The sequence below is a fragment of the Ylistrum balloti genome, unplaced genomic scaffold (genome assembly GCF_031769215.1).
Source record: "Ylistrum balloti isolate Yb309-2 unplaced genomic scaffold, AGI_CSIRO_Ybal_v1 Utg370778, whole genome shotgun sequence".
Classification (NCBI taxonomy): domain Eukaryota; kingdom Metazoa; phylum Mollusca; class Bivalvia; order Pectinida; family Pectinidae; genus Ylistrum; species Ylistrum balloti.
Window position 1 is genome coordinate 137,756 of NW_026782455.1, and position 26,926 is coordinate 164,681.

The following is a 26,926-nucleotide window of genomic DNA, read 5'->3' on the forward strand; positions in this document are numbered from 1 at the left end:
CACAGAACAACCACCACCAACCACAGAAAAACAACCACCACCAACCACAGAAAAACAACCACCACCAACCACAGAACACCCACCAACCACAGAATAACCACCACCAACCACAAAAAAACAACCACCACCAACCACAGAACAACCACCACCAACCACAGAACAACCAACACCAACCACAGAACAACCACCACCACCAACCACAGAACACCCACCACCAACCACAAAACAACCACCACCAACCCAACGACACCACCAACCACCACCAACCACAAAACAACACACCACCAACCACAGAACAACCAACCACCAACCACAACCACAAAAACAACAACCACCACCAACCACAGAACAACCACCACCAACCACAGAACAACCAACACCAACCACAGAACAACCACCACCACCAACCACAAAACAACCACCACCAACCACAGAACAACCACCACCAACCACAGAAAAACAACCACCACCAACCACAGAACAACCACCACCAACCACAGAACAACACCCATCAACCACAGAACAACCACCACCAACCACAGAAAAACAACCACCACCAACCACAGAACAACCACCACCAACCACAAAACAACCACAGAGCAACCATCACCAACCACAGAACAACACCCACCAACCACAGAACAACCATCACCAACCACAACCACCACCAACCACAAACAACCACCACCAACCACAACAACACCACACCACACCAACCACAGAACAACCACCACCAACCACAAAACAACCACAGAGCAACCATCACCAACCACAGAACCACCACCAACCACAGAACAACCACCACCACCAACCACAAAACAACCACCACCAACCACAGAACAACCACCACCAACCACCACCAACCACAAAACAACCACAGAGCAACCATCACCAACCACAAAACAACACCCACCAACCACAGAACAACCAACACCAACCACAGAACAACCAACACCAACCACAGAACAACCACCACCAACCACAGAACAACCAACACCAACCACAGAACAACCACCACCAACCACAGAACAACCAACACCACCAACCACAGAAAAACAACCACCACCAACCACAGAACAACCACCACCAACCACAGAACAACCAACACCAACCACAGAACAACCACCACCACCAACCACAGAACAACCACCACCAACCACAGAACAACCACCACCAACCACAGAGCACCCAGCACCAACCACAGAACAACCCCCACCAACCACACAAACAACCCACCACCAACCACAGAACCAACCCCCATCAACCACAGAAAAAACAACCACCATCCACAGAGCAACCATCACCAACCACAGAACAACCACCATCACCAACCACAGAACAACACCCACCAACCACAGAACAACCCCCACCACAAACCACAAAAAAAACAACCACCAACCACAGATCAACCACCACAAACCACAAAACAACCACCACCAACCACAGAACAATAACCACCAACCACAAAAAACAACCCCCACCAACCACAGAACAACACCCACCAACCACAGAACAACACCCACCAACCACAGAACAACCATCACCACCAAACAACAGAACCACCACCACCAACCACGAAAAAACAACACCCACCAACCACAGAACAACCCCCACCACAAACCACAAAAAAACAACCACCAACCACAGATCAACCACCACAAACCACAAAACAACCACCACCAACCACAGAACAATAACCACCAACCACAAAAAACAACCCCCACCAACCACAGAACAACACCCACCAACCACAGAACCCCACCACAAACCACAGAAAAACAACCACCACCAACCACAAAAAAACAACCACCACCAACCACAGAACCACCACCAACCACAGAAAAACAACCACAACCAACCACAGAACAACCACCACCAACCACAGAACAACCAACACCACCAACCACAGAACAACCACCACCAACCACAGAGCAGCCATCACCAACCACAGAACAACCCCCATCAACCACAGAAAAACAACCACCATCCACAGAGCAACCATCACCAACCACAGAACAACCACCATCACCAACCACAGAACAACACCCACCAACCACAGAACCCCACCACAAACCACAAAACAACAACCACCAACCACAGAACAACTATCACCAACCAGAGAATAACCCCCACCAACCACAGAGACATATGTCTTAGATACTTTTGAGTCTTTGTGGGAAAGGTTATATTAAATGATGATGATGGTTTCTCATCTCCGTGACTCTGCCCGTTGCTGGCTATTGTCCGATTGACTAGAGTCAATTCTCTGGCGACATGAGTGGGGTGGTCCCCTCATGGGTTGGAGTCGTCCGGGGATTCACTGGTCTGAAATTTGGAGATGACTCCCTGGTCTAATGGTTGATCTTCTTGCGTTGTGTCTGGACTTCTGGTGGTGGAGGGGTCCTTGTCTTCTATGTTCAGCCAAATCTTTCGATCTTTTAGATAAGGGGAAATTCAGAAGTCCTTTCCTGATGGTTTAAGAAAAAGATACTATTGCCGAATGTAGTTATGTTTACTTTGGGCTTATATGGGCTCCTGGGCGGCGTTAAGCACCTACTCTTATTATCGATAACCGCAGGAGGAACTTTTTCGTGCGAGGTTGGACAAACCTCACACAGGCCACCGTTTAAAGTCCCGTCCGCTGGACTATGATTAGTTGTTAGCTTTTGGTGCTGGTGCCAAAACTGCGACCTTTTAACCACAGTGTGAGTATACTGAACTGCTTTTCAAAATGTTGATAGCTTTTGAGTTTCTATTCAGTCAACAGACTTCATTCACCATATCGACTTGTAAAAAGCAGTGCTTAATGTGCCTTTTTAGTGTGGTTAGTGCTGAATTGGAGAGAGGTATTATGTTGGGTCGTAAAGTTAATCAAGAAGGATAGCGGGAATTTTTACACAGGTGGGGAAGGGGTAGATTATGTTTAGTGCTGTGTTTTTATGTTGTTGTTTTTTTTTAATTTTAAGGGTTATATTAGTCTGATATAAGTAGGGAAAAAAGTACTAGTATAGTTTTGAGCAATGTTGTGATATTTATAAGTTAAAATTTGGTACAAAAAAGTACACTGAAAAATGAGTCAAATTTAAGTACAACAAATTACTCTGGAAATTTATTAAGTCCAAAGAAGTACAGAAAAGTACATCGAAAAAAATTAGTACAAAAACAAAAGCATACCAGTGATGATTGCTAGATTCTAAAGTATAAAAAAGTACACTTTTTGTACTTTTCAAAAAGTATGTACTAAAAGTAGCATTAAAGTATACTTTGGTGTCATTTGAAGGTTTTAACAAATTTGACCCCAGTGAACTTTGAATAGGCTAATGTAATTTCTTTTTGCAAACTTTTTCTGGCTTCATCTACAAACATACCAGCCAAATATTAAAACATTTAGTTCATTGGTTATTGAGAACGACGGATGCCATGCCACAGTATAAAACTCATAAATCACGTAACCATTTGGGCCAGGAGAGCTGAAAAATACCTTTCATGGTGACATGTCATGTGAAAAAATAGGCCACGCCTCCTGGAGTTCAAGACCTCGAGTAGCCATTACAGAATCTCGATGAAGCTGTGCGCACAGGGCCTCGGTTCCAGGATTTTATGTAACGTAAGAAATCATTGAATAACCACAACATTAAAAATCCAGTATTTATACACATTCTTAAACCTTATAAAAATTGGGGATATCGATGTATAAATACTGGATTGTTTTTGTGTTGTGGTTAAATTCAATGATGTCATACATAAATCCTCCCCCCCCCGCCTTTTTGCAGGATAAATACGGTATACCTGATTACCTGCATATTTTTTTTCAAGATGTTATAATGAAAAGTCAACAATTTTATTTTATGTACAGTTATTCATACTTTTAATTCAACCATTATTTCTCTGGTTGTATGCAAAGGTACAAGACAATAAATGAAAGTGTCACACAATTTATTTTCATGTTGTTATCCATTGGAAAGCCTATTATTTTCACAAATAAATTTAATATTCTCTTTGATTGTCAATTCAGTTTATTTCAAATACATCAGTGTCTTGGCTTCCTTAATAAAACACATATCAAGTCTGTATTTAGTAGTCTTTGAGTTGTTTTATGCCTTGTTGTCTTACACATCTCTCGGTCTACAATTCAAAACATATCTGCTTCTGAAATCGCCCATGGTATCAAGGGTTTCTCTTTCAAACATTGTGAATGTAAAACCTGTGAATTAAAATTACAATAATACTTCACACATAATTTTCCAGCCATAAGCAATTGTCAGAAAAAATCTGGGGTGCTACATACTGGTAGCTTTGTCTTAATATTACTTCTTATAATTAAAAAGCTACATAAATATATGATTTTAAATAATAAAAAAAAAGGGAAGGGCGGAATACACCTAATTATATTAGGATTATGCAAGCTGAAGATATGCATAAATACATTTCATGTCTTCCTTGTTAAAGGCCTACTCATGTTTGGGATGATATATAAATTATGTATACAGTATATATTTATGAAACTGTTACATATGCTTTATCCATATTACTAGTTATATCAATACCAGTATGAAACTGTTCATTTTAATCTGATGGAAATGACTGTACGAGTAAGATACATCCGTACTTTTTTCAATGCCTGGGTCGACATTGATAAACTGTTTATATATATTTATAGCGTAGTAACGTTATAATACTAATCGATAATTGATAGCCCTTGATGTCTCTGTTATCAACTATTAAAGTGAAAATTTTGAACAGAATTATCAATATTTTAATTTTATTAGCTGTCATATTTCTGTTATGTCTGACTGATTAAGGGATGTGTGTACTGGTATAACACAGGATTATTTGTACAATGTAAACTATTGGGTTCGCAAACATGTTGATGGTGTTTTAACAGATCTGCTAGTAAAAGACATGGCTATGTGGATGCTCCAACAGGGTCTCTGCTTAGTGTTGATGTTTAGACTGATCACCCAGCAGGTCTATGGGGCCAAAATTCCCTACTGTTATCCTATTGGAAAACAAGTGTACAAGGAGGGCAAATGTGTGGACTGTCCCAAGTGTGCTCCAGGCCAGTTCCTTAACAAAACAAAGGTATTTACAAATACTGTTAGTTTCAAATTTTCATACTCTGACCATTCATATCACAGAGTATTTAATATGTAGGTTTTCTGATGTGGGAATGTATGCCTTCTCAGAGGAAAATATTATGATAAAATTATCTGTGAAGTAGTTAATGGTCCTGCTTATTTCAGTTATTTGTGAAATATTTGGTTTGTTCAGCATTGCAATATATTATATATACACATTCTGTTATTTTCCATGATTCTTTTAAGGAGTGCCATAATAGATAGCTGTGATTTTATTTACTACGATTTGTTGACATAAATCTGGATTATCTGATTGGTCGACCCATCAGTGACACCATTCAGAGGAATTTGATTGGTTGACCAACCATAATGGATTTTTCATTGATAAAAGTTTCAAACAAACACCCAGTGGAAAAATTCCATTCAACCGTATATGCATATTAGCATTACTGACTGGAATACGACAACTGAAAAAAAATGTAACTGTAGACACACATTGAATGATATAACATTATATCGGATGTCAACATATAAATGATGTATATTTTTGTATTTCTCATGTACAGTACATGATGTATACAACTGAAACACATTAGGATGAAGATTACACTATAGGACAAAAATGTATATAATACTTTCCATCATGTGTGAAATGTATTAGTTCTAATGATAAAAATAAGTAATGCCTCATCTTTTTGACACAATCCAATTTATCTTGATAATTTTTGTAAGATATTTAATAATTTACAACATTAATATAAAAAGTTAGGATGTAGTGACATGTACTGTCTTCAAAATAGAACAAAAAACACCTATTCCACAAATAGTTGTGACTGTTGACATGATGGGGCCTGTTTTCTGTACTGAGTAGCGTACCTACGTTATAACATATAAACAGACCTGTTGAATGATATATGTACCGATGTACCTATACCCATAAATAGAATCAGCTGAAACACAGACAAACAGATGACACACACTCCATTGACGTGACAATAAGGTCAACCTTTTACAATTTAAAAGATTTGTACTTGTCACAGGTTTTGAAAAAGAAAACTACAGATATTGACTAGAAATTATTTACAATTTGCTTTTATCCTGCAATTGGCACCACCATTGTTGGACTACACTGCTACATAGATTCTTGTTGTATTCAGCATTGATGTAGTTAAGCATGTGCGGTAATTTGACAGAATTATTTTCTGAATTTACTTTAACATTATATTTAATTATATAAATAACTGTTTGAATAAGTGATTTTATATGTTGTAATGAATAAGTTTGTTGATGAAAATTCATAAAATTGATATCATATCCATTGATGTTTAAAACTACATTTCTGCCACAGCAATTATTTTGGTGTAAGTCATCAGGCAAAATTCAGCATAATGTAAACGACAGGTAAACAAATATTGAACTATAAAACTGATGAATTTTTTATTGTCTGATTTTCAATTAATGTTGTAGGATAAATAGAATACATGGTCAGTGGTTTAGAATTTAAGAAATTTTTTTACTTGGGACTGAAAGACAAAAGTAGTTCACCAAAGGTTTGCCACTTTTGTCTTTCTTCACCCTCGCAGAAATATGGCTTATATTTTAAGACACTGACCATGAATTCTCTATGTATGAAATGGAAAACTCCTGGATATATTATATATAGTGATCACCTGTCTATACAGACTAGGGTATATTATAGATAGTGATCACCTGTCTATACAGACCTCAGGGTATATATAGTGATCCCCTGTCTATACAGACCTCAGGGTATATTATATATAGTGATGCCCAGTCTATAAAGACCTCAGGGTATATATAGTGATCCCCTGTCTATACAGACCTCAGGGTATATTATATATAGTGATCCCCTGTCTATACAGACTTCAGGGTATATATAGTGATCCCCTGTCTATACAGACCTCTGGGTATATATAGTGATCCCCTGTCTATACAGACGTCAGGGTATATTATATATAGTGATCACCTGTCTATACAGACATCAGGGTATATTATATATAGTGATCACCTGTCTATAAAAGTATATTATTTTGTTTCAGGACGTTCTTATGGATCTTATGATAAGCAGTAAACTTGTAGGTGGCAGTGTTCATCACTTTAATGTTACCTGTATTGTATGGCATATCATCATCCCCAACAAGTTGTATGGCAGTATGAAGTGTTATCCTTGTTCTCCATGTCCTAATGGTACCTACAGCAATGATGAAAAAAGAGACGTTTTTGTGATTTTAATGGATACAAATGCTTCATCCACAAGGATTGTGGAAGGCGTGGACATGTCATAAAAACTCCAGGCACTGATGTCACAGACACTGTCTGTGGGGAGTGTATTGATGGGTATGATAACTTCATTGATGATATCCTCATCTATACTAGTACATGGGAGGAACATTTGGAGGTGTTGCGGGAGTTTTTCAGACGTCTACGCAGGGCAGAACTTACTGCAAGACCAAGTAAATGTTCTATTGGTTTTGGCAGTCTACCTTGCTTGGGTCACATTGTTGGAGAAGGAAGACTGCGTCTTGAGGAGTCACAGATTTCTGCCATAGATAACGCACCGAGACCAACAACGAAAAAACAGGTTCATTCGTTCTTGGGACTGGCAGGTTTTTACAGGCGCTTCATCCCTAACTTTGCTGCTATTGCCGTTCCATTGACGGACTTGACAAAGAAAGGCAATCCTACCAAAGTCTTATGGGATATGAGTCACAAGAAGGCATATACAACCCTCAAAAGGTTGCTTACAGCGAAACCAGTTTTGAAGTTACCCAACCTCGAGCAAGAGTTTATTCTACGCACTGATGCGTCAGATACAGGTTTTGGAGCTGTTCTGCTTCAAGAGGAAAACAGTCAAACGATGCCAGTGGCTTATGCAAGCAGGAAGCTTTTACCCAGGGAGAAGAATTACGCAATTGTTGAGAAAGAATCCTTAGCAATAGTGTGGGCGGTGCAGAAATTTGAGCCCTACATCTACGGAAAGGAATTCGCACTTGAGACAGATCATCAGCCTCTCACTTATTTGCACCGGTCCAAGACTGCAAATGCCAGACTGATGCATTGGGCACTTCTTCTGCAGCCATACAGACTCAGAATACGAGCAATAAAGGGCCAAGACAACGTTGGAGCAGATTTCCTCAGCAGGATCTAGGAACATACATTGTTCGTGATTTGGGCAGAAAGTGGTAACCACTTTCTAAGAAAAAAAAGGGGGATGATGTCACGCACACCTGTATGTTTACCTGTGCATTGTTATTGAGTTGGTCACGTGAGCGGGTATGCGAGTGTGAGCGGAACAGTGGACATTGACTGTCCAGGTGACCAGCACGCCTTTGTTCTGTTTTCGTTACCTGTTTGCCGACTTTATGGCGTGAGTGACTTTGTTTAGTCGTGGAAATGAAGCCCAGACATCTGACTGGGGTAAGTATTCTTTCTTTCTTTCGTAATATACTGTTTTATGTGGTTGTTTATTGCCATATTTACGATGTCCTTCTTATAGGTCAAGCTATCTATTGTCGGTGCGTGTTCGTTCATGCGTAGCTTTCAGTGTTTACGATGCATGTTTATTTTCTAGGATTTAACGTTGAATTAGGCTGGATACATTTGAAAATTGTTATTGTACATCTAGAGTGGCTATTTTGTCAGTTATTTAGTCGTTGTAAAACCGTAAAGTACATGTAGAAATGTGGTTACGTTCGTGTTAAAAAAAAGTATGGAAGCCGTGAGTGGAAGTCGTGTGCGCATGAACCGGTGTGAGAGCATCACGGTATAAATTCTATGGAAGGCCGTTAGCGTCGTGTATGTTTCGCGTAACGATATGGTTGTTTTGTTGAATTTTGATATTGTGTATTTTATCACGCACCGTAGAATTGTAAAATGTAGTCGTGTATTCCCATTGTATTACACAAACAAACAATAGAGTATTGATTATAAATAATGTTAATTTACTGGTTAGTTGTAAGAAACTTTGTGAGTTATATGTAATTGTAGTCATGGGTGGAAGGATGAACGTTTAGTGGTCTTTTGTTTTTGTTTAAAGCTTCACATGATGGGTAAATCACCATAGAGCCTACAGAAGGTCAGCACCGCTGGAGCGCCAGGTCTTCGCCGTGCAGTAACGGGACCGACCAACGTTACATCTCAGTTACTCAGGGTCTAGGTCAACTGCAAAGAAGGATTGTCTCCAGGGACAGGCTGTCATGTAGCGACTCGGCTGTAATATGTAAGCTAGTCACCGCCTTATCAGTGAGGGAGTTTTCATGATACGGTTGCTTTGTCAGCAATTCGTCTTTGTGTTGGGAACTGCGCGAGTCGTTCCTTTACAACTCGGACTTTGTCAGTCCACGGAAGCTGTTTTGCGTGCACCCTCCGTGTGCACTATTCGACACATTGGAGATGTTGATTGTGAGACCACCTTGTACTTTGTCTGTGAAGAGACTGTAGCCATCTTTACTGTTAAAGTGTATGAATGGAGAGTGATTGTGAGTGTGACTGGGTGTCTGTAGTTTTCATGTTCTCGATGTTAATAAATTTGTGTATATGTTCATTTGTTGTATTCTTGTGTTGATTTCCTGATATACTGCACAGAGGCCCGTCCCACGTTACATGTCTATACAGACATCAGGGTATATTATATATAGTGATCACCTGTCTATACAGACCTCAGGGTATATTATATATAGTGATCACCTGTCTATACAGACCTCAGGGTATATTATATACTAATTAATGATATTATGTCATATTTTCATTGGTATCAGGTCTAGAAAAGTATTTTGTTTAGAGTTTTCTCCCCCTATGATAAGCAGTAAACTTGTAGGTGGCAGTGTTCATCACTTTAATGTTACCTGTATTGTATGGCAGTTGATCATCCCCAACAAGTTGTATGGCAGTATGCAGTGTTATCCTTGTTCTCCATGTCCTAATGGTACCTACAGCAATGATGAAAAAAGAGACTATTTTAATGGATACAAATGCTTCATCCACAAGGATTGTGGAAGGCGTGGACATGTCATAAAAACTCCAGGCACTGATGTCACAGACACTGTCTGTGGGGAGTGTATTGATGGGTATGTATTCTGCTTTATTTAACCACCACAACAAAGACTGGGGGGAGAGGTTATACTGGAGTCACCTTGTCTGTCTGGACAAGTGGATGGATGTAAATATCATATAGGGGTATTATCAGGATGCTAAATATCACTGTATGTGTTTCATTATCATAACAACCATGCTAAGGCAAATGGTGGCCTCTGATTGGTTGAAATTTCATCTAATTTTGACCAAATTTAGTGTATAGGGGTATTAAGGGATGTTAAACATCACTGTATATGTTTTATTGTGATGATAACTATGCTGAGACTAATTGTGACTGCTTATTGTTATAGAAATTTGGATATTGTCTAATTTTTACCAAATTTTGTATAAGAGGGATTAGGAAATGCCGAAATTCATTTCAGCTGGGTTTTTTTCATTTTTTTTCATGGAGTTTTGAACAAATTTGATTTATAGTCATCTTTGCATCTGCGGGAGGTATTAGTTATCCTTCAGGTGACAATTCTAGAAAGTGTCTGGTAGCTACCTGATACCTACATTCACATTGAGGAGAGTATATTCATTTGTAGCTACCACTGACTATATGGGTAGATATCATTGAAGGGAATGTATAAATGGGTAGATATCACTGTGGGGAATGTTTAAATGGCTAGATATCATTGTGGGGAATGTATGAATGGGTAGATATCATTGTGGGGAATGTATAAATGGGTAGATATCATTGTGGGGAATGTATAAATGGGTAGATATCATTGTGGGGAATGTATAAATGGGTAGATATCATTGTGGGGAATGTATAAATGGGTAGATATCATTGTAGGGAATGTATAAATGGCTAGATATCATTGTGGGGAATGTATAAATGGCTAGATATCATTGTGGGGAATGTATAAATGGGTAGATATCACTGTAGGGAATGTATAAAATGGTAGATATCACTGAGGGGAATATATAAATGGGTAGATGTCACTGAGGGGAATATAAAAATGGGGTAGATATCACTGTGGGGAATGTATAAATGGGTAGATATCACTGTGGGGAATGTATAAATGGGTAGATATCACTGTAGGGAATGTGTGGATATCATTGTAGGGAATGTATAAATGGGTAGATATCATTGTGGGGAATGTATAAATGGGTAGATATCATTGTGGGGAATGTATAAATGGGTAGATATCACGTTGGGGAATATTTAAATGGGTAGATATCATTGTGGGGAATGTATAAATGGGTAGATATCATTGTGGGGAATGTATAAATGGGTAGATATTATTGAAGGGAATGTATAAATGGCTAGATATCACTGTAGGGAATGTATAGATGGGTAGATATCACTGTAGGGAGTGTGTGGATATCATTGTGGGGAATGTATAAATGGGTAGATATCATTGTGGGGAATGTATAAATGGGTAGATATCACGTTGGGGAATATTTAAATGGGTAGATATCATTGTGGGGAATGTATAAATGGGTAGATATCATTGTGGGGAATGTATAAATGGGAAGATATCATTGTGGGGAATGTATAAATGGGTAGATATCATTGTGGGTAATGTATAAATGGCTAGATATCACTGTAGGGAATGTATAGATGGGTAGATATCACTGTAGAGAGTGTGTGGATATCATTGTGGGGAATGTATAAATGGGTAGATATCATTGTGGGGAATGTTTAAATGGGTAGATATCACTGTGGGGTGTGTGGGTTGGTATATATCTCCGGGGAGTCTGGATTGCTAGATGTACCAATGTTGAGGGTTTCTGTCTGGATAGGTAATTTTCAGGACAATTTAGATTGATAGAATTTATCAGTACATGGATCCTTCAAATAATATTTAAAAATGCATAATTCTACCTCTGATACTTGTTCAGTTTACTACTTAATCCTCTGTATAATGCTTTTAATATACAAACTAAATGATGCTGACAATTTTGTTTAAGGTACATCTCAGAAGACTGGCCAACAATGTACGGAAGTTCCTACTGCTATCCTTGTTCAGACAAAGACAAAGACAAGAAAGTTTGTCGTAATGTCATTATCACTCCAGACCTCAAGCCGACCTATCAACCGCCTGAAGGTTTGTCATCATGTTCAAACATACAGATGCTATTAAATGAAATACTATGCTGTTGTATGTTTTAGAAGTCATTTGCACATATCCTTACAAGGCCAAAAAGTGATCACAAATGTAAGGGGGCATAAACTGTCTCTTAATTATCAATACAACCTTCATTTTAAAATAAACTCACATTCTTATCTGTATGTTGTAGAGTTGGGAACAGATGAAACAGTCACTATTATAATTGCAACTACTCTTGGGGTCATTGTGCTGATCATCCTAGGCATTATCGCTGCCTGCTGGTACAGGGAAAATAAAAATAAACAACATGAGAATCCTGATGCTCAAAAAGGACTTCGTAAGTGTCTATTTTTCTTAAAAACCCATATGATTTAAAATGACTGTTTTTAGTAACAGTTTAACATTATGATAGGGGCTATTGTGACAAGTGGATGAGTGTTTAATGGTGTCTTCAGTCTTACTAGATAACTATCTTACAGTGACTGAAGTCTTACTAGATAACTATCTTACAGTGACTGGAGACTTACTAGATAACTGTCTTACAGTGACTGGAGACTTACTAGATAACTGTCTTACAGTGGCTGGAGTCTTACTAGATAACTGTCTTACAGTGGCTGGAGTCTTACTAGATAACTATCTTACAGTGACTGGAGACTTACTAGATAACTGTCTTACAGTGACTGGAGACTTACTAGATAACTGTCTTACAGTGACTGGAGACTTACTAGATAACTGTCTTACAGTGGCTGGAGACTTACTAGATAACTGTCTTACAGTGACTGGAGACTTACTAGATAACTGTCTTACAGTGACTGGAGACTTACTAGATAACTTTCTTACAGTGGCTGGAGTCTTACTAGATAACTGTCTTACAGTGGCTGGAGACTTACTAGATAACTGTCTTACAGTGGCTGGAGACTTACTAGATAACTGTCTTACAGTGACTGGAGACTTACTAGATAACTGTCTTACAGTGACTGGAGACTTACTAGATAACTGTCTTACAGTGACTGGAGACTTACTAGATAACTGTCTTACAGTGACTGGAGACTTACTAGATAACTATCTTACAGTGACTTAAGTCTTACTAGATAACTGTCTTACAGTGACTGGAGACTTACTAGATAACTGTCTTACAGTGACTGGAGACTTACTAGATAACTGTCTTACAGTGACTGGAGACTTTCTAGATAACTGTCTTACAGTGACTGGAGACTTACTAGATAACTGTCTTACAGTGACTTACTAGATAACTGTCTTACAGTGACTGGATAAGACAGTTACTAGATAACTGTCTTACAGTGACTGGAGACTTACTAGATAACTGTCTTACAGTGACTGGAGACTTACTAGATAACTGTCTTACAGTGACTGGAGACTTACTAGATAACTGTCTTACAGTGACTGGAGACTTACTAGATAACTGTCTTACAGTGACTGGAGACTTACTAGATAACTGTCTTACAGTGACTGGAGACTTACTATATAACTGTCTTACAGTGACTGCAGACTGGAGACTTACTAGATAACTGTCTTACAGATAACTGTGAGACTTACTAGGAGACTTACTAGATAACTGTCTTACAGTGGCTGGAGACTTACTGGATAACTGTCTTACAGTGACTGGAGACTTACTAGATAACTGTCTTACAGTGACTGCAGACTTTCTAGATAACTGTCTTACAGTGACTGGAGACTTACTAGATAACTATCTTACAGTGACTGGAGACTTACTAGATATCTGTCTTACAGTGACTGGAGACTTACTAGATAACTGTCTTACAGTGGCTGGAGAGATAACTGTCTTACTAGATAACTGTCTTACAGTGACTGAGACTTACTAGATAACTGTCTTACTAGATAACTATCTTACAGTGACTGGAGACTTACTAGATATCTGTCTTACAGTGACTGGAGACTTACTAGATAACTGTCTTACAGTGGCTGGAGACTTACTAGATATCTGTCTTACAGTGACTGGAGTCTTACTAGATAACTGTCTTACAGTGACTGGAGACTTACTAGATAACTGTCTTACAGTGGCTGGAGACTTACTAGATAACTGTCTTACAGTGACTGGAGACTTACTAGATAACTGTCTTACAGTGACTGAAGTCTTACTAGATAACTATCTTACAGTGACTGAAGTTTTACTAGATAACTGTCTTACAGTGACTGGAGACTTACTAGATAACTGTCTTACAGTGACTGGAGACTTACTAGATAACTATCTTACAGTGACTTAAGTCTTACTAGATAACTGTCTTACAGTGACTGTCTGGAGAGACTTACTTAACTGTCTTACAGATAACTGTCTTACAGTGACTGGAGACTTACTAGATAACTGTCTTACAGTGACTGAAGTCTTACTAGATAACTATCTTACAGTGACTGAAGTTTTACTAGATAACTGTCTTACAGTGACTGAAGTCTTACTAGATAACTATCTTACAGTGACTTAAGTCTTACTAGATAACTGTCTTACAGTGACTGAAGTCTTACTAGATAACTATCTTTAATGTAGTATGGTGGTTAACTGGTCTTACAGTGACTAGATAACTGTCTTACAGTGACAGATGAGTTATTTACTAGATAACTGTCTTACAGTGACTGACATACAGATAACTGTCTTACAGACTCAGCTTACTAGATAACTGTCTTACAGTGATAACAACAGGTAACTATACTGATAACTGTCTTTACTGGAGTCTTACTAGATAACTGTCTTACAGTATCCTTATGTTATACAAAAGACCAGCAACAACCGTTCTTACAGTACAAATGTTGAGTATTAACACAAGTTACAACAATGATAACATGTATGGCCTGAGTATCGAGATAACAAGTTACTCCTTCCACGGCCACACCAGGACTGACTCTATTTGCTGTGATCTTACAGTTTATCCTAAAGTAATTATAATCTAATTCTGATAGGATAACTGTCTTACAGTTCTTTACTGATCTACAATTAAACCGTGAACAGTTAATGTCTCCATGGTGGAGAGCATGTCCAGCCAATGTTTCACGGCATGATTCTGACACTAAGGTGACCGCAATTAAACTATCTGTCTGATAAGCCAGCCAGTCACATTAAGATTTAACACAAATTATGTTCTACACTTGAGTGACAAATTTCACTATTAACATATACCTTAAGTAAATCCTTATCTAAACAACACACATCTGTAATGAACATGTGACAAAGGTCAGTACATCATTTTTGTCAGTATATATACATAGACAGTGGACATGTGACAAAGGTCAGTACATCATTTTTGTCAGTGTATATACATAGACAGTGGACATGTGACAAAGGTCAGTACATCATTTTTGTCAGTGTATATACATAGACAGTGGACATGTGACAAAGGTCAGTACATCATTTTTGTCAGTGTATATACATAGACAGTGGACATGTGACAAAGGTCAGTACATCATTTTTGTCAGTGTATATACATAGACAGTGGACATGTGACAAAGGTCAGTACATCATTTTTGTCAGTGTATATACATAGACAGTGGACATGTGACAAAGGTCAGTACATCATTTTTGTCAGTGTATATACATAGACAGTGGACATGTGACAAAGGTCAGTACATCATTGCTGTCAGTGTATATACATAGACAGTGGACATGTGACAAAGGTCAGTACATCATTGCTGTCAGTGTATATACATAGACAGTGGACATGTGACAAAGGTCAGTACATCATTGCTGTCAGTGTATATACATAGACAGTGGACATGTGACAAAGGTCAGTACATCATTTTTGTCAGTGTATATACATAGATAGTGGACATGTGACAAAGGTCAGTACATCATTGCTGTCAGTGTATATACATAGACAGTGGACATGTGACAAAGGTCAGTACATCATTTTTGTCAGTGTATATACATAGACAGTGGACATGTGACAAAGGTCAGTACATCATTTTTGTCAGTGTATATACATAGATAGTGGACATGTGACAAAGGTCAGTACATCATTGCTGTCAGTGTATATACATAGACAGTGGACATGTGACAAAGGTCAGTACATCATTTTTGTCAGTGTATATACATAGACAGTGGACATGTGACAAAGGTCAGTACATCATTTTTGTCAGTGTATATACATAGACAGTGGACATGTGACAAAGGTCAGTACATCATTTTTGTCAGTGTATATACATAGATAGTGGACATGTGACAAAGGTCAGTACATCATTTTTGTCAGTGTATATACATAGACAGTGGACATGTGACAAAGGTCAGTACATCATTTTTGTAAGTTCCCTTTGGTCTCTTGTCCTATTGATTTTGTGCAGCCATTTTGGATTGAGACAAAGAAAATTGTTATCACTATTTGATGAAAAGTACAAGATGGATCTGTCACATTTCATATGTAGGTTGGCCTTGGTCCCTTGTGTCCGTTTGATTTTGGGCTGAGAGGTGACATTGATGTTAGATTTGGTATTGAAATGTCATTGTCACTCTTTCTGCAAAGGAATGTTCAATTTTTAAGAGCAAAACTAGGGGAGAGAAGAGAAAAGAAGGGAAAAGATCCAACTGTTAAAGAACAAATGGATATCAAACAATGGTGGGCGTTAAGATCTCTCAGGAATCTCTTGCTTGTGATATCATTATGTAGTCTAAGTTTATTAACCGATACAGGATCTTATAAGATCCTCTTCAACAGACTCAAAAACATGACATAAAAAAATGAAAGTGAATATGACGTTACTTGTTAATGTATCGGAGATCTATAATTATAGAGGAGTTCCTGATTTTTATTTAATAGTTAATAAGTTAATAAACCTATCAAAGTATCTTTATATGTGGGTTAATACATGTTCTGGATTTCATTCTAAAAGTATTGAACACTGTTCACCTGATGAAGAGATTAATTCACTTTTATAAGTAGGAATGGTTGACAGTAATGTTGACAGCTAGACAGATGTATGTTAATGTTGACAACTAGACAACTGTATGTTATTGATGATTTCTGTTACTTTCTATTTCCAGATACTTCACTAGGCTTAGACTGCCTAACAAAAGAAGGTAAGACACACCATTATACACATGTCAATTTATACACATGTCAATTTATACACATGTCAATTTATACACAAGTCAATTTATACACAAGTCAATTTATACACATGTCAATTTATACACATGTCAATTTATAGTCAATTTATACACACAATTTATGTCAATTTATACACATGTCAATTTATACACAAGTCAATTTATACAATTTATACACATATACAATTATATACACAAGTCAATTTATAAGTCAATTTATACACAAGTCAATTTATACAATTTATATGTGTCAATTTATCAATTTATACACAAGTCAATTTATACACATGTCAATTTATACACAAGTCAATTTATCAATTTATACACATGTCACAATTTATACACAAGATACTTCACAAAAGAAGGTCAATTTATACACATGTCAATTTATACACAAGTCAATTTATACAGTCATTTATACACAAGTCAATTTATACACAATTTATACAATTTATAGTCAATTTATACACAAGTCAATTTATACACAAGTCAATTTATATCAATTTATACACAAGTCAATTTATACACAATTTGTCAATTTATACACATGTCAATTTATACAATTTAAACACATGTCAATTTATACACATGTCAATTTATACACAAGTCAATTTATACACAAGTCAATTTATACACAAGTCAATTTATACAATTTATACACAAGTCAATTTATACAATTTATACACAAGTCAATTTATACACAAGTCAATTTATACACATGTCAATTTATACACATGTCAATTTATACACAAGTCAATTTATACACATGTCAATTTATACACATGTCAATTTATACACATGTCAATTTATACACAAGTCAATTTATACACATGTCAATTTATACACAAGTCAATTTATACACATGTCAATTTATACACATGTCAATTTATACAATTTATACACAAGTCAATTTATACACATGTCAATTTATACACATGTCAATTTATACACATGTCAATTTATACACGTCATTTTATACAATTTATACACATGTCAATTTATACAATTTATACACATGTCAATTTATACACAAGTCAATTTATACACATGTCAATTTATACAATTTATACACATGTCAATTTATACACACGTCAATTTATACACATGTCAATTTATACACAAGTCAATTTATACACATGTCAATTTATACACAAGTCAATTGATACACATGTCAATTTATACACATGTCAATTTATACAATTTATACACATGTCAATTGATACACAAGTCAATTTATACACATGTCAATTTATACACAAGTCAATTTATACACATGTCAATTTATACACATGTCAATTTATACAATTTATACACATGTCAATTTATACACAAGTCAATTTATACACATGTCAATCAATTTATACACATGTCAATTTATACACATGTCAATTTATACAATTTAAACACATGTCAATTTATACAATTTATACACAAGTCAATTTATACACATGTCAATTTATACACATGTCAATTTATACACATGTCAATTTATACAATTTATACACATGTCAATTTATACACATGTCAATTTATACAATTTATACACAAGTCAATTTATACACATGTCAATTTATACACATGTCAATTTATACAATTTATACACATGTCAATTTTATACACAAGTCAATTTATACACATGTCAATTTATACACAAGTCAATTTATACACATGTCAATTTATACACATGTCAATTCAACAATATGGTCTTGAATGGTATTTATTGTTTATTCACCATCAAAGGGATCAAAGACTTGACTGTCATGAAACTTTACATTAAATACCAATCTCAGGGTGTATGTTGGTCGTAATGTTAATCTCAGGGTATGCGTTGGTCTTAATATTAATCTCAGAGTGGACGTTGGTTGTAATATTAATCTCAGGGTGTACGTTGGTCTTAATATTAATCTCAGAGTATACGTTGGTCTTAATATTAATCTCAGGGTGTATGTTGGTCTTAATATTAATCTTAGTGTGTACTTTGGTCTTAATATTAATCAAAGGTCAAAGTTTACCCATGACCACTTTTGAAATAAAAATCTTGTCCACAAGATGTCTCATGAACTTTTTAACAGTTTTAATTCATATTAACACCATATCATCACACATCAAGTTGCTACATCAGATTTTAGTGGTCACTTATATACCCAGGTAAGATATCTAATGAACCTTGATCTTAATATACTAACACATCAATAGAGCCCTGCTCTCTTTGTGTTTTTTTAGCTCCCCTCTCAAAGAGAGGGGCAGCTTATGTTGTTATCCCCAGCATCAGTATCATTGTTGGCTATATAATGTAAAGGTTTTTGTGCAAGTGATGAAAAGCATCAATATTCCTCTTTATAATTGTACCAGGGTACTGGATGACATCAGTAAATCCCTCTATAATTGTATCAGGGTACTGGATGACATAAGTAAATCCCTTTATAATTGTAACTGTATGGGACATGTTTTGTGGGTACCTGTATGGGACATGTGATGTGGGTACCTATATGGGACATGTATTGTGGGTACCTGTATGAGACGTGTTGTGGGTACCTGTATGGGACATGTATTGTGGGTACCTGTATGGGACATGTTTTGTGGGTACTTGTATGGGACATGTATTGTGGGTACCTATATGGGACATGTTTTGTGGGTACCTGTATGGGACAAGTGTTGTGGGTACCTGTATGGGACATGTGTTGTGGGTACCTGTATGGGACATGTGTTGTGGGTACCTGTATGGGACATGTGTTGTGGGTACCTGTATGGGACATGTGTTATGGGTACCTGTATGGGGCATGTGTTGTGGGTACCTGTATGGGACATGTGTTGTGGGTACCTGTATGGGACATGTGTTGTGGGTACCTGTATGGGACATGTATTGTGGGTACCTGTATGGGACATGTATTGTGGGTACCTGTATATAACATGTATTGTGGGTACCTGTATGGGACATGTATTGTGGGTACCTGTATGGGACATGTATTGTGGGTACCTTTATGGGACATGTATTGTGGGTAACTTTATGGGACATGTATTGTGGGTACCTGTATGGGACATGTATTGTGGGTACCTTTATGGGACATGTATTGTGGGTACCTGTATGGGACATGTGTTGTGGGTACCTGTATGGGACATGTGTTGTGGGTACCTGTATATAACATGTATTGTGGGTACCTGTATGGGACATGTATTGTGGGTACCTTTATGGGACATGTATTGTGGGTAACTTTATGGGACATGTATTGTGGGTACCTGTATGGGACATGTATTGTGGGTACCTTTATGGGACATGTATTGTGGGTACCTGTATGGGACATGTGTTGTGGGTACCTGTATGGGACATGTGTTGTGGGTACCTGTATATAACATGTATTGTGGGTACCTGTATGGGACATGTATTGTGGGTACCTTTATGGGACATGTATTGTGGGTACCTGTATGGGACATGTATTGTGGGTACCTGTATGGGACATGTGTTGTGGGTACCTGTATATAACATGTATTGTGGGTACCTGTATGGGACATGTATTGTGGGTACCTTTATGGGACATGTATTGTGGGTACCTGTATGGGACATGTATTGTGGGTACCTTTATGGGACATGTATTGTGGGTACCTGTATATAACATGTGTTGCTTTTGTAGTACTTCATATTCTGGTTTTATATGAAATTTTCATTGTTTTATTTGGAACATTTTTTTAATTTTCCAGAGGAACAGAAAGCCTTGTCTATACGTCTGCAGAATGACGATTGTTATGTCCAATGTATTGGAGATACAGACAGATATCCTAACCAGAAGAGCTTAAGAAGTTTGGCATTCTCTCTGGGTCTACAACAAACACAGATTGATGAGATGGAGGAGAATGGTGAACACCTCATCTTCTACCTCAATAAGTTTATACAATGCAAAGGAAAAAATGCCACTCTGCTGGTCCTCTGTAAGGCTCTTAGAAAGCATGATGGGTTTAAAACAGGATTGGACAATGTAGTTAACAAATTCAGGAGGAATATCTCCCAGGATGTAGACTCTTCTTGTACTAAAACAGAGGGGACAGCAGCAGAGCTCAATAAAGATCAAGATCGTGACATTCCAACTGACACTACAGGAAATAGGGCAGATGGATGCTAAGATCTGATCATTTGGAAGGATGTGATAGCCCAAGGGCAGGGTTCTTACACCATACACCTGTCAGAAACAATTGAGACGATTTATCGTAGTTATGGTATTGCATCAGCCATGAAACCACATATGACTATTTGAAATGTCCTAGTCCATCCTAAAGACAAGACACCCAAAGAGAATAATGCACAACACATATACAAAGTTGGATGCATTTTATTGATTTGGCTGACACAAAGAAAATGTTCTGAAGTATTTTATGATCATATCAAAGCACTTTGCATTTGTCTCTTGAACAAAATATGTTATATATCATACACCTTGTTTTGTACTCTCGGTGGTTTGGGAGTTAGTGAAGATAGTTTGTTCAAAGCTTGAATAGTGCAATAAATGGTAGTCTGTTGCTCCCATTGAAAACTAGGAATACATTGTACTACATTTAGTTGCTACCACGCTGCCATGGAAACCAGGAAATGGAGCATATTTTGTTTCTACCATACTGCCATGGAAACCAGGAAATGGAGCATATTTTGTTGCTACCATACTGCCATGGAAACCAGGAAATGGAGCATATTTTGTTTCTACCATACTGCCATGGAAACCAGGAAATGGAGCGTATTTTGTTGCTACCATACTGCCATGGAAACCAGGAAATGGAGCGTATTTTGTTGCTACCATACTGCCATGGAAACCAGGAAATGGAGCATATTTTGTTGCTACCATACTGCCATGGAAACCAGGAAATGTGAAGATGGAAGTTTTATTTACATATTAATTGACAATGTCTTTGATATAATTCTGTGCAGCTATATGTAGTACTTACTGCTGGTTGACATATCAGATCAGTCCTGAACTGTGCTCGAGATATGTAGGTGACACCACCTAAAGTTGATCACCAGGAGGTAAATCTACAGAAACCCAAAGTATAGGTACAGATGGGGACTTAACAGTACTGATCAAACCTCAAACCTGTATTAGATATTACATGAAATCCAATGCAATGATAATATATAAACATTTGTGAATGTCAGTGTGTGGCATATTGGTTGGAGTGTATGAACATTTGTGTGTGGCATATTGGTTGGAGTGTATGAACATTTGCATGTGACATATTGGTTGGAGTGTATGAACATTTGCATGTGACATATTGGTTGGAGTGTATGAACATTTGCATGTGACATATTGGTTGGAGTGTATGAACATTTGCATGTGACATATTGGTTGGAGTGTATGAACATTTGTGTGTGACATATTGGTTGGAGTGTATGAACATTTGCATGTGACATATTGGTTGGAGTGTATGAACATTTGCATGTGACATATTGGTTGGAGTGTATGGACATTTGTGTGTGACATATTGGTTGGAGTGTATGAACATTTGCATGTGACATATTGGTTGGAGTGTATGAACATTTGCATGTGACATATTGGTTGGAGTGTATGAACATTTGCATGTGACATATTGGTTGGAGTGTATGAACATTTGTGTGTGACATATTGGTTGGAGTGTATGAACATTTGCATGTGACATATTGGTTGGAGTGTATGGACATTTGCATGTGACATATTGGTTGGAGTGTATGAATATTTGCATGTGACATATTGGTTGGAGTGTATGGACATTTGTGTGTGGCATATTGGTTGGAGTGTATGGACATTTGTGTGTGGCATATTGGTTGGAGTGTATGAACATTTGCATGTGACATATTTGTTTGAATGTATTTATTTTTTTATGAGACATTTTTTAATGTATTTTATACTTCTATATAGCTCAGATTGATATGCTAAGAATTGAAATTCAAAATAAAATGATGTAACTACATGTGTTATTAAATGGTATGCGACAGGGTATTTAAAAGGATGTCATACGAAAAGCAGATCAGAAATTGAATGAATATGTTTTACACATCACTAATTATATCTAGATGCTATCTCTAGACTCATACGTGTAATTTGAATGTAAATTTCTAAAGAACATTGCACAAAGTTCTTTACAGCTCAAACCTAATTCAGCATAGACATTTGTCATTTCACCGTCATTATTTCTCCCTTCTTTACCACACATGGTTCCTTGTGAACTTTACAGAAGAGAATGTACATATGCTCAACAACATGGCATTTTAATGATTTTAAAAATCAATTCAATACCTAACAAATTCAGGCTTTATAACAAGTTTTACCCTGAAAGGACAAAGTTAATTGGTCAACTTCATTCAAGACATGACACCAAAATATCAAGATTACATTGTACAGTCCTTTGGTTAAGAAGTCTTGTTACTTGTTCTTTCAAACCTCGAAACTTCACCATTTGTGCATAGTGTTGATTTTTGGCTTTGATGTATATCACCCCAATGACTTGTTGAACAATAGTGGACATAGGATGTGCTACTATTCTGGGTAAAGATGAAGACGAACACATCATGGAAACAGTTTTTAACTCTGTTCAACATGTCAATTTCCATTATTTCGAAAATATTTCATTCGATAGTAAAAATTACCAGAAATAACTATTGTACCTTAGTTCCTTGAACATCTTACAAGATGAAATATTCTGGAGCACAACACTGTGTTCTCCTAAGCATTTCTTGGCCTGAGGATGACTGTTATACCTAACGGTACATATGTCTTTGTTCCTAAGAGTTCTGATCACAAACTCTAGAGAATTTCCTATTGTGGCCAGAAGAAGCGGAACTATTTGAAGTTCATGAGCATAGCCCTGTCTGATGGTTTCATTCTGGACATAGTGGGACTTTTTCCTAGAAGTGATAATGATGCAAAGATTACAGAAGCCATCATGGATAGTCTCTCCTGGCTGGAGAAAGATGACAACATTGCTGTTGACCGAGGTTTTAGGGATGTTTTGCCAGATTTGGAATGGTTTGACAACAAATATGCTGTCTTATCTAAACCCTGAGCAGACACAACATGACAACCTACAAGCTAAACTTGATAGATCCATATATAAACCCAGATGGCAAGTAGAGTCATATCATTGATGATTTAGGCACTGGCTGTTTTACAAAACACAACTTACCTCCGACTATTGATGTCATCGAGGCACTCGATATAATAATAACAGTGTTTCATGATCAGGAGCCGGCCATAAAGTCATTCCAAAAACACCATGTGCTTTTCAAGATGGAGGTTTATTAAGAACATTACAATATATACTACATTACACGAGTAGAACCAAGGTACATAGCCTGAACCTAGTAGCGTACTTCGCCTAGGTAACTCAACTTACATCAGACAAACCTAGCATACTAATGCTTATAATTAAGCACATTAAATTTACTGATATTATCTTACAATAACATCTCCCCCTTTTGAAGTTAAAGAAAATAACTTGCACAATATAGATATGATTACCAGCAAAATTATTTCCACTGAATTTTGTCCAATTATTGTCTCCTTTCAAAAGTCTTTATATAACTTTGCCTAATAAAAGAACAAATTCTATGCATGTAATAAATTGTCCACAAGAAATGTCTCTGAAACTGCTTTTTACCAAATAGCTTCTTAATACTGAACTTATGATACCAAATCACTGAATTATATCATTAAACATTTTTCACGAACAAAACTATGACTTTGTTATGATAACAAACAAATAAACAAAATTATTAACTTGGGAAATGAGGTAGACTGCCTCAGAACCCACAGGAGTGTAGGGATTATTCTGCCCTATTACACACAACTCCTGTACTATGCTAAGATGGAATAGCAATAGTTCATGTGACCTCATAGTCTTTCAGCCTCGTAGGAAGTTTGGTCAACCTCTTTGGACGGGTGTATGTGTTGTCCGAAACATCAGTAGGTGACATTGACTTGTCTACAATTGGAGCTGGTGGTGTTGACGTTGACGACTTCACATGTGGTGTTGAGACTGCTGACGGAACAGTTTTCCTCGGTGTGACGTTAAGATCACCTGACAACAATTTATCGTACGTCGGAGTAATTCTGACGTCATCTGGGGCAATTAACTGTAAATGTCTACGATTTCGTTGGTATACCCCCTTTGGCGTTCTGACACGGTATGACCTAATTTCAGGATTCGCCTCTTCTACGACTCCCTTCGCGGACCAGATTTTTTCGCCATCTAGTTTGACCTTGACCTCATCACCAATGTCCAGATCGGGTAAATCTCGTACACCATGTCGACGGTTGTAATGATAGGCATAACAGCGTTTATATTCTGTATCCCGTTTCCTTACATTCTTTGCATTCGGCCATTTTGGAACTAATTTCTTCTCGACGACTGGCACTGTAGTACGAATTTGTCTACCCATAATCAACTGGCTCGGGCTCGAACCAGTCGCGACGATAGGTGTTGCTCGATATGCCATAAGTGCAATGAACACATCATCTTGGTCTAGAATACGCTTAGCTCTTTTTACACCACTCTCTGCCTCACCATTTCCCTGAGGATAATGTGGACTCGAAAAAGTTTGTCGGAATCCATATTCCTTCGCGAACTCTGCGAACTCACGTGATGCAAATTGCGTACCGTTGTCCGATACAAACTCTTACGGGACACCCCAATGTGCGAAGATATTTTTCAATCGCAGAATTACTTGACTACTCGTAATGTTCTGTAGATATGCGATTTCAATGTATCGGGAATAATAGTCAGTTACGATGAGGTAGTTTTTCCCCTTGTGATCAAACAAATCGGCAGACACTTTTTGCCACGGTCTTAACGGTAGTTCCGTTACTTTCAATGGTTCTTTCCTTTGGGTAGGTTTGTGGTCTTGACAGAATTGACAAGAGTCTACTTTTGCCAGAATGTACTTGGTAAGGCCAGGCCACCATACAGTTGTTCTAGCGCGTTCACGACATTTCTCAATGCCCATGTGACCTTCGTGGAGATTTTCCATAATCTCTGTACGTAGTTCTTCTGGAACAACAACTTGATCACGGTATAAAAGCAAACCATTAGACACTGAAAGTTCTCCTCGTGATGCAAAGTATTCTCGTGCTGGTACATCCACACAAGTTTCTTTTTCTGGCCAACCATACTTTGTATATACGAGTGCTTTTTGGACACCTGCATCATTGAACTGTGCGTCCCGTATACGCTCCAATTTCACATCCGATATTGATCGCAACTGTTCAATCAAATTTACGAAAATTTCAATAGCAGTCTCTCTGCTGTCATTTTGTGTTTTCATAGGGCTTCGCGAAAGCGTATCAGGAACCACAAGCAATTTACCTGCTCAGCAACAGGATTAAATCTGCGTAGACGCATCAAGAGACGTTGGCATCTCAGTGGAGTTTTGTCGAGATCTTGCGTGTTAATCAGGGGTACTAACGGTTTGATCCGTTAGCAATCGAAAGTTCTGCAAACCGACGAGATAACGTTCAAATTTTCCGCATGCCCAAACCGAAGCGAGACACTCCTTCTCAATCTGTGCGTATTTTGTCTCGGCCTGAGTGAGTGTACGCGAACAAAACATAATCGGCTTGAGTTCACCACCGTCGTCCTTCTGAAACAATGCAGCCCCCAATCTATAGCTACTG

At 37.5% G+C, this 26,926-nt stretch overlaps 2 protein-coding genes across 2 annotated transcripts; one reads left to right on the forward strand and one right to left on the reverse strand.

The window, feature by feature from the left end:
• Positions 1 to 4,902: 4,902 nt before the first annotated feature.
• On the forward strand, positions 4,903 to 22,019 carry LOC132558278 (uncharacterized). Its single transcript, XM_060222823.1, has 7 exons — positions 4,903 to 5,097; positions 9,975 to 10,162; positions 12,090 to 12,226; positions 12,420 to 12,566; positions 14,336 to 14,425; positions 17,235 to 17,270; positions 20,997 to 22,019. The coding sequence occupies exons 1-7, from the start codon at positions 4,903 to 4,905 to the stop codon at positions 21,413 to 21,415; spliced, it is 1,212 nt and encodes a 403-aa protein (XP_060078806.1). The 3' UTR covers positions 21,416 to 22,019.
• Positions 22,020 to 25,137: 3,118 nt separating this feature from the next.
• LOC132558279 (uncharacterized protein K02A2.6-like) lies at positions 25,138 to 26,577 on the reverse strand. Its single transcript, XM_060222824.1, has 2 exons — positions 25,981 to 26,577; positions 25,138 to 25,827 (listed from the first exon to the last, which is right to left on the reverse strand). The coding sequence occupies exons 1-2, from the start codon at positions 26,575 to 26,577 to the stop codon at positions 25,138 to 25,140; spliced, it is 1,287 nt and encodes a 428-aa protein (XP_060078807.1).
• Positions 26,578 to 26,926: the final 349 nt, after the last annotated feature.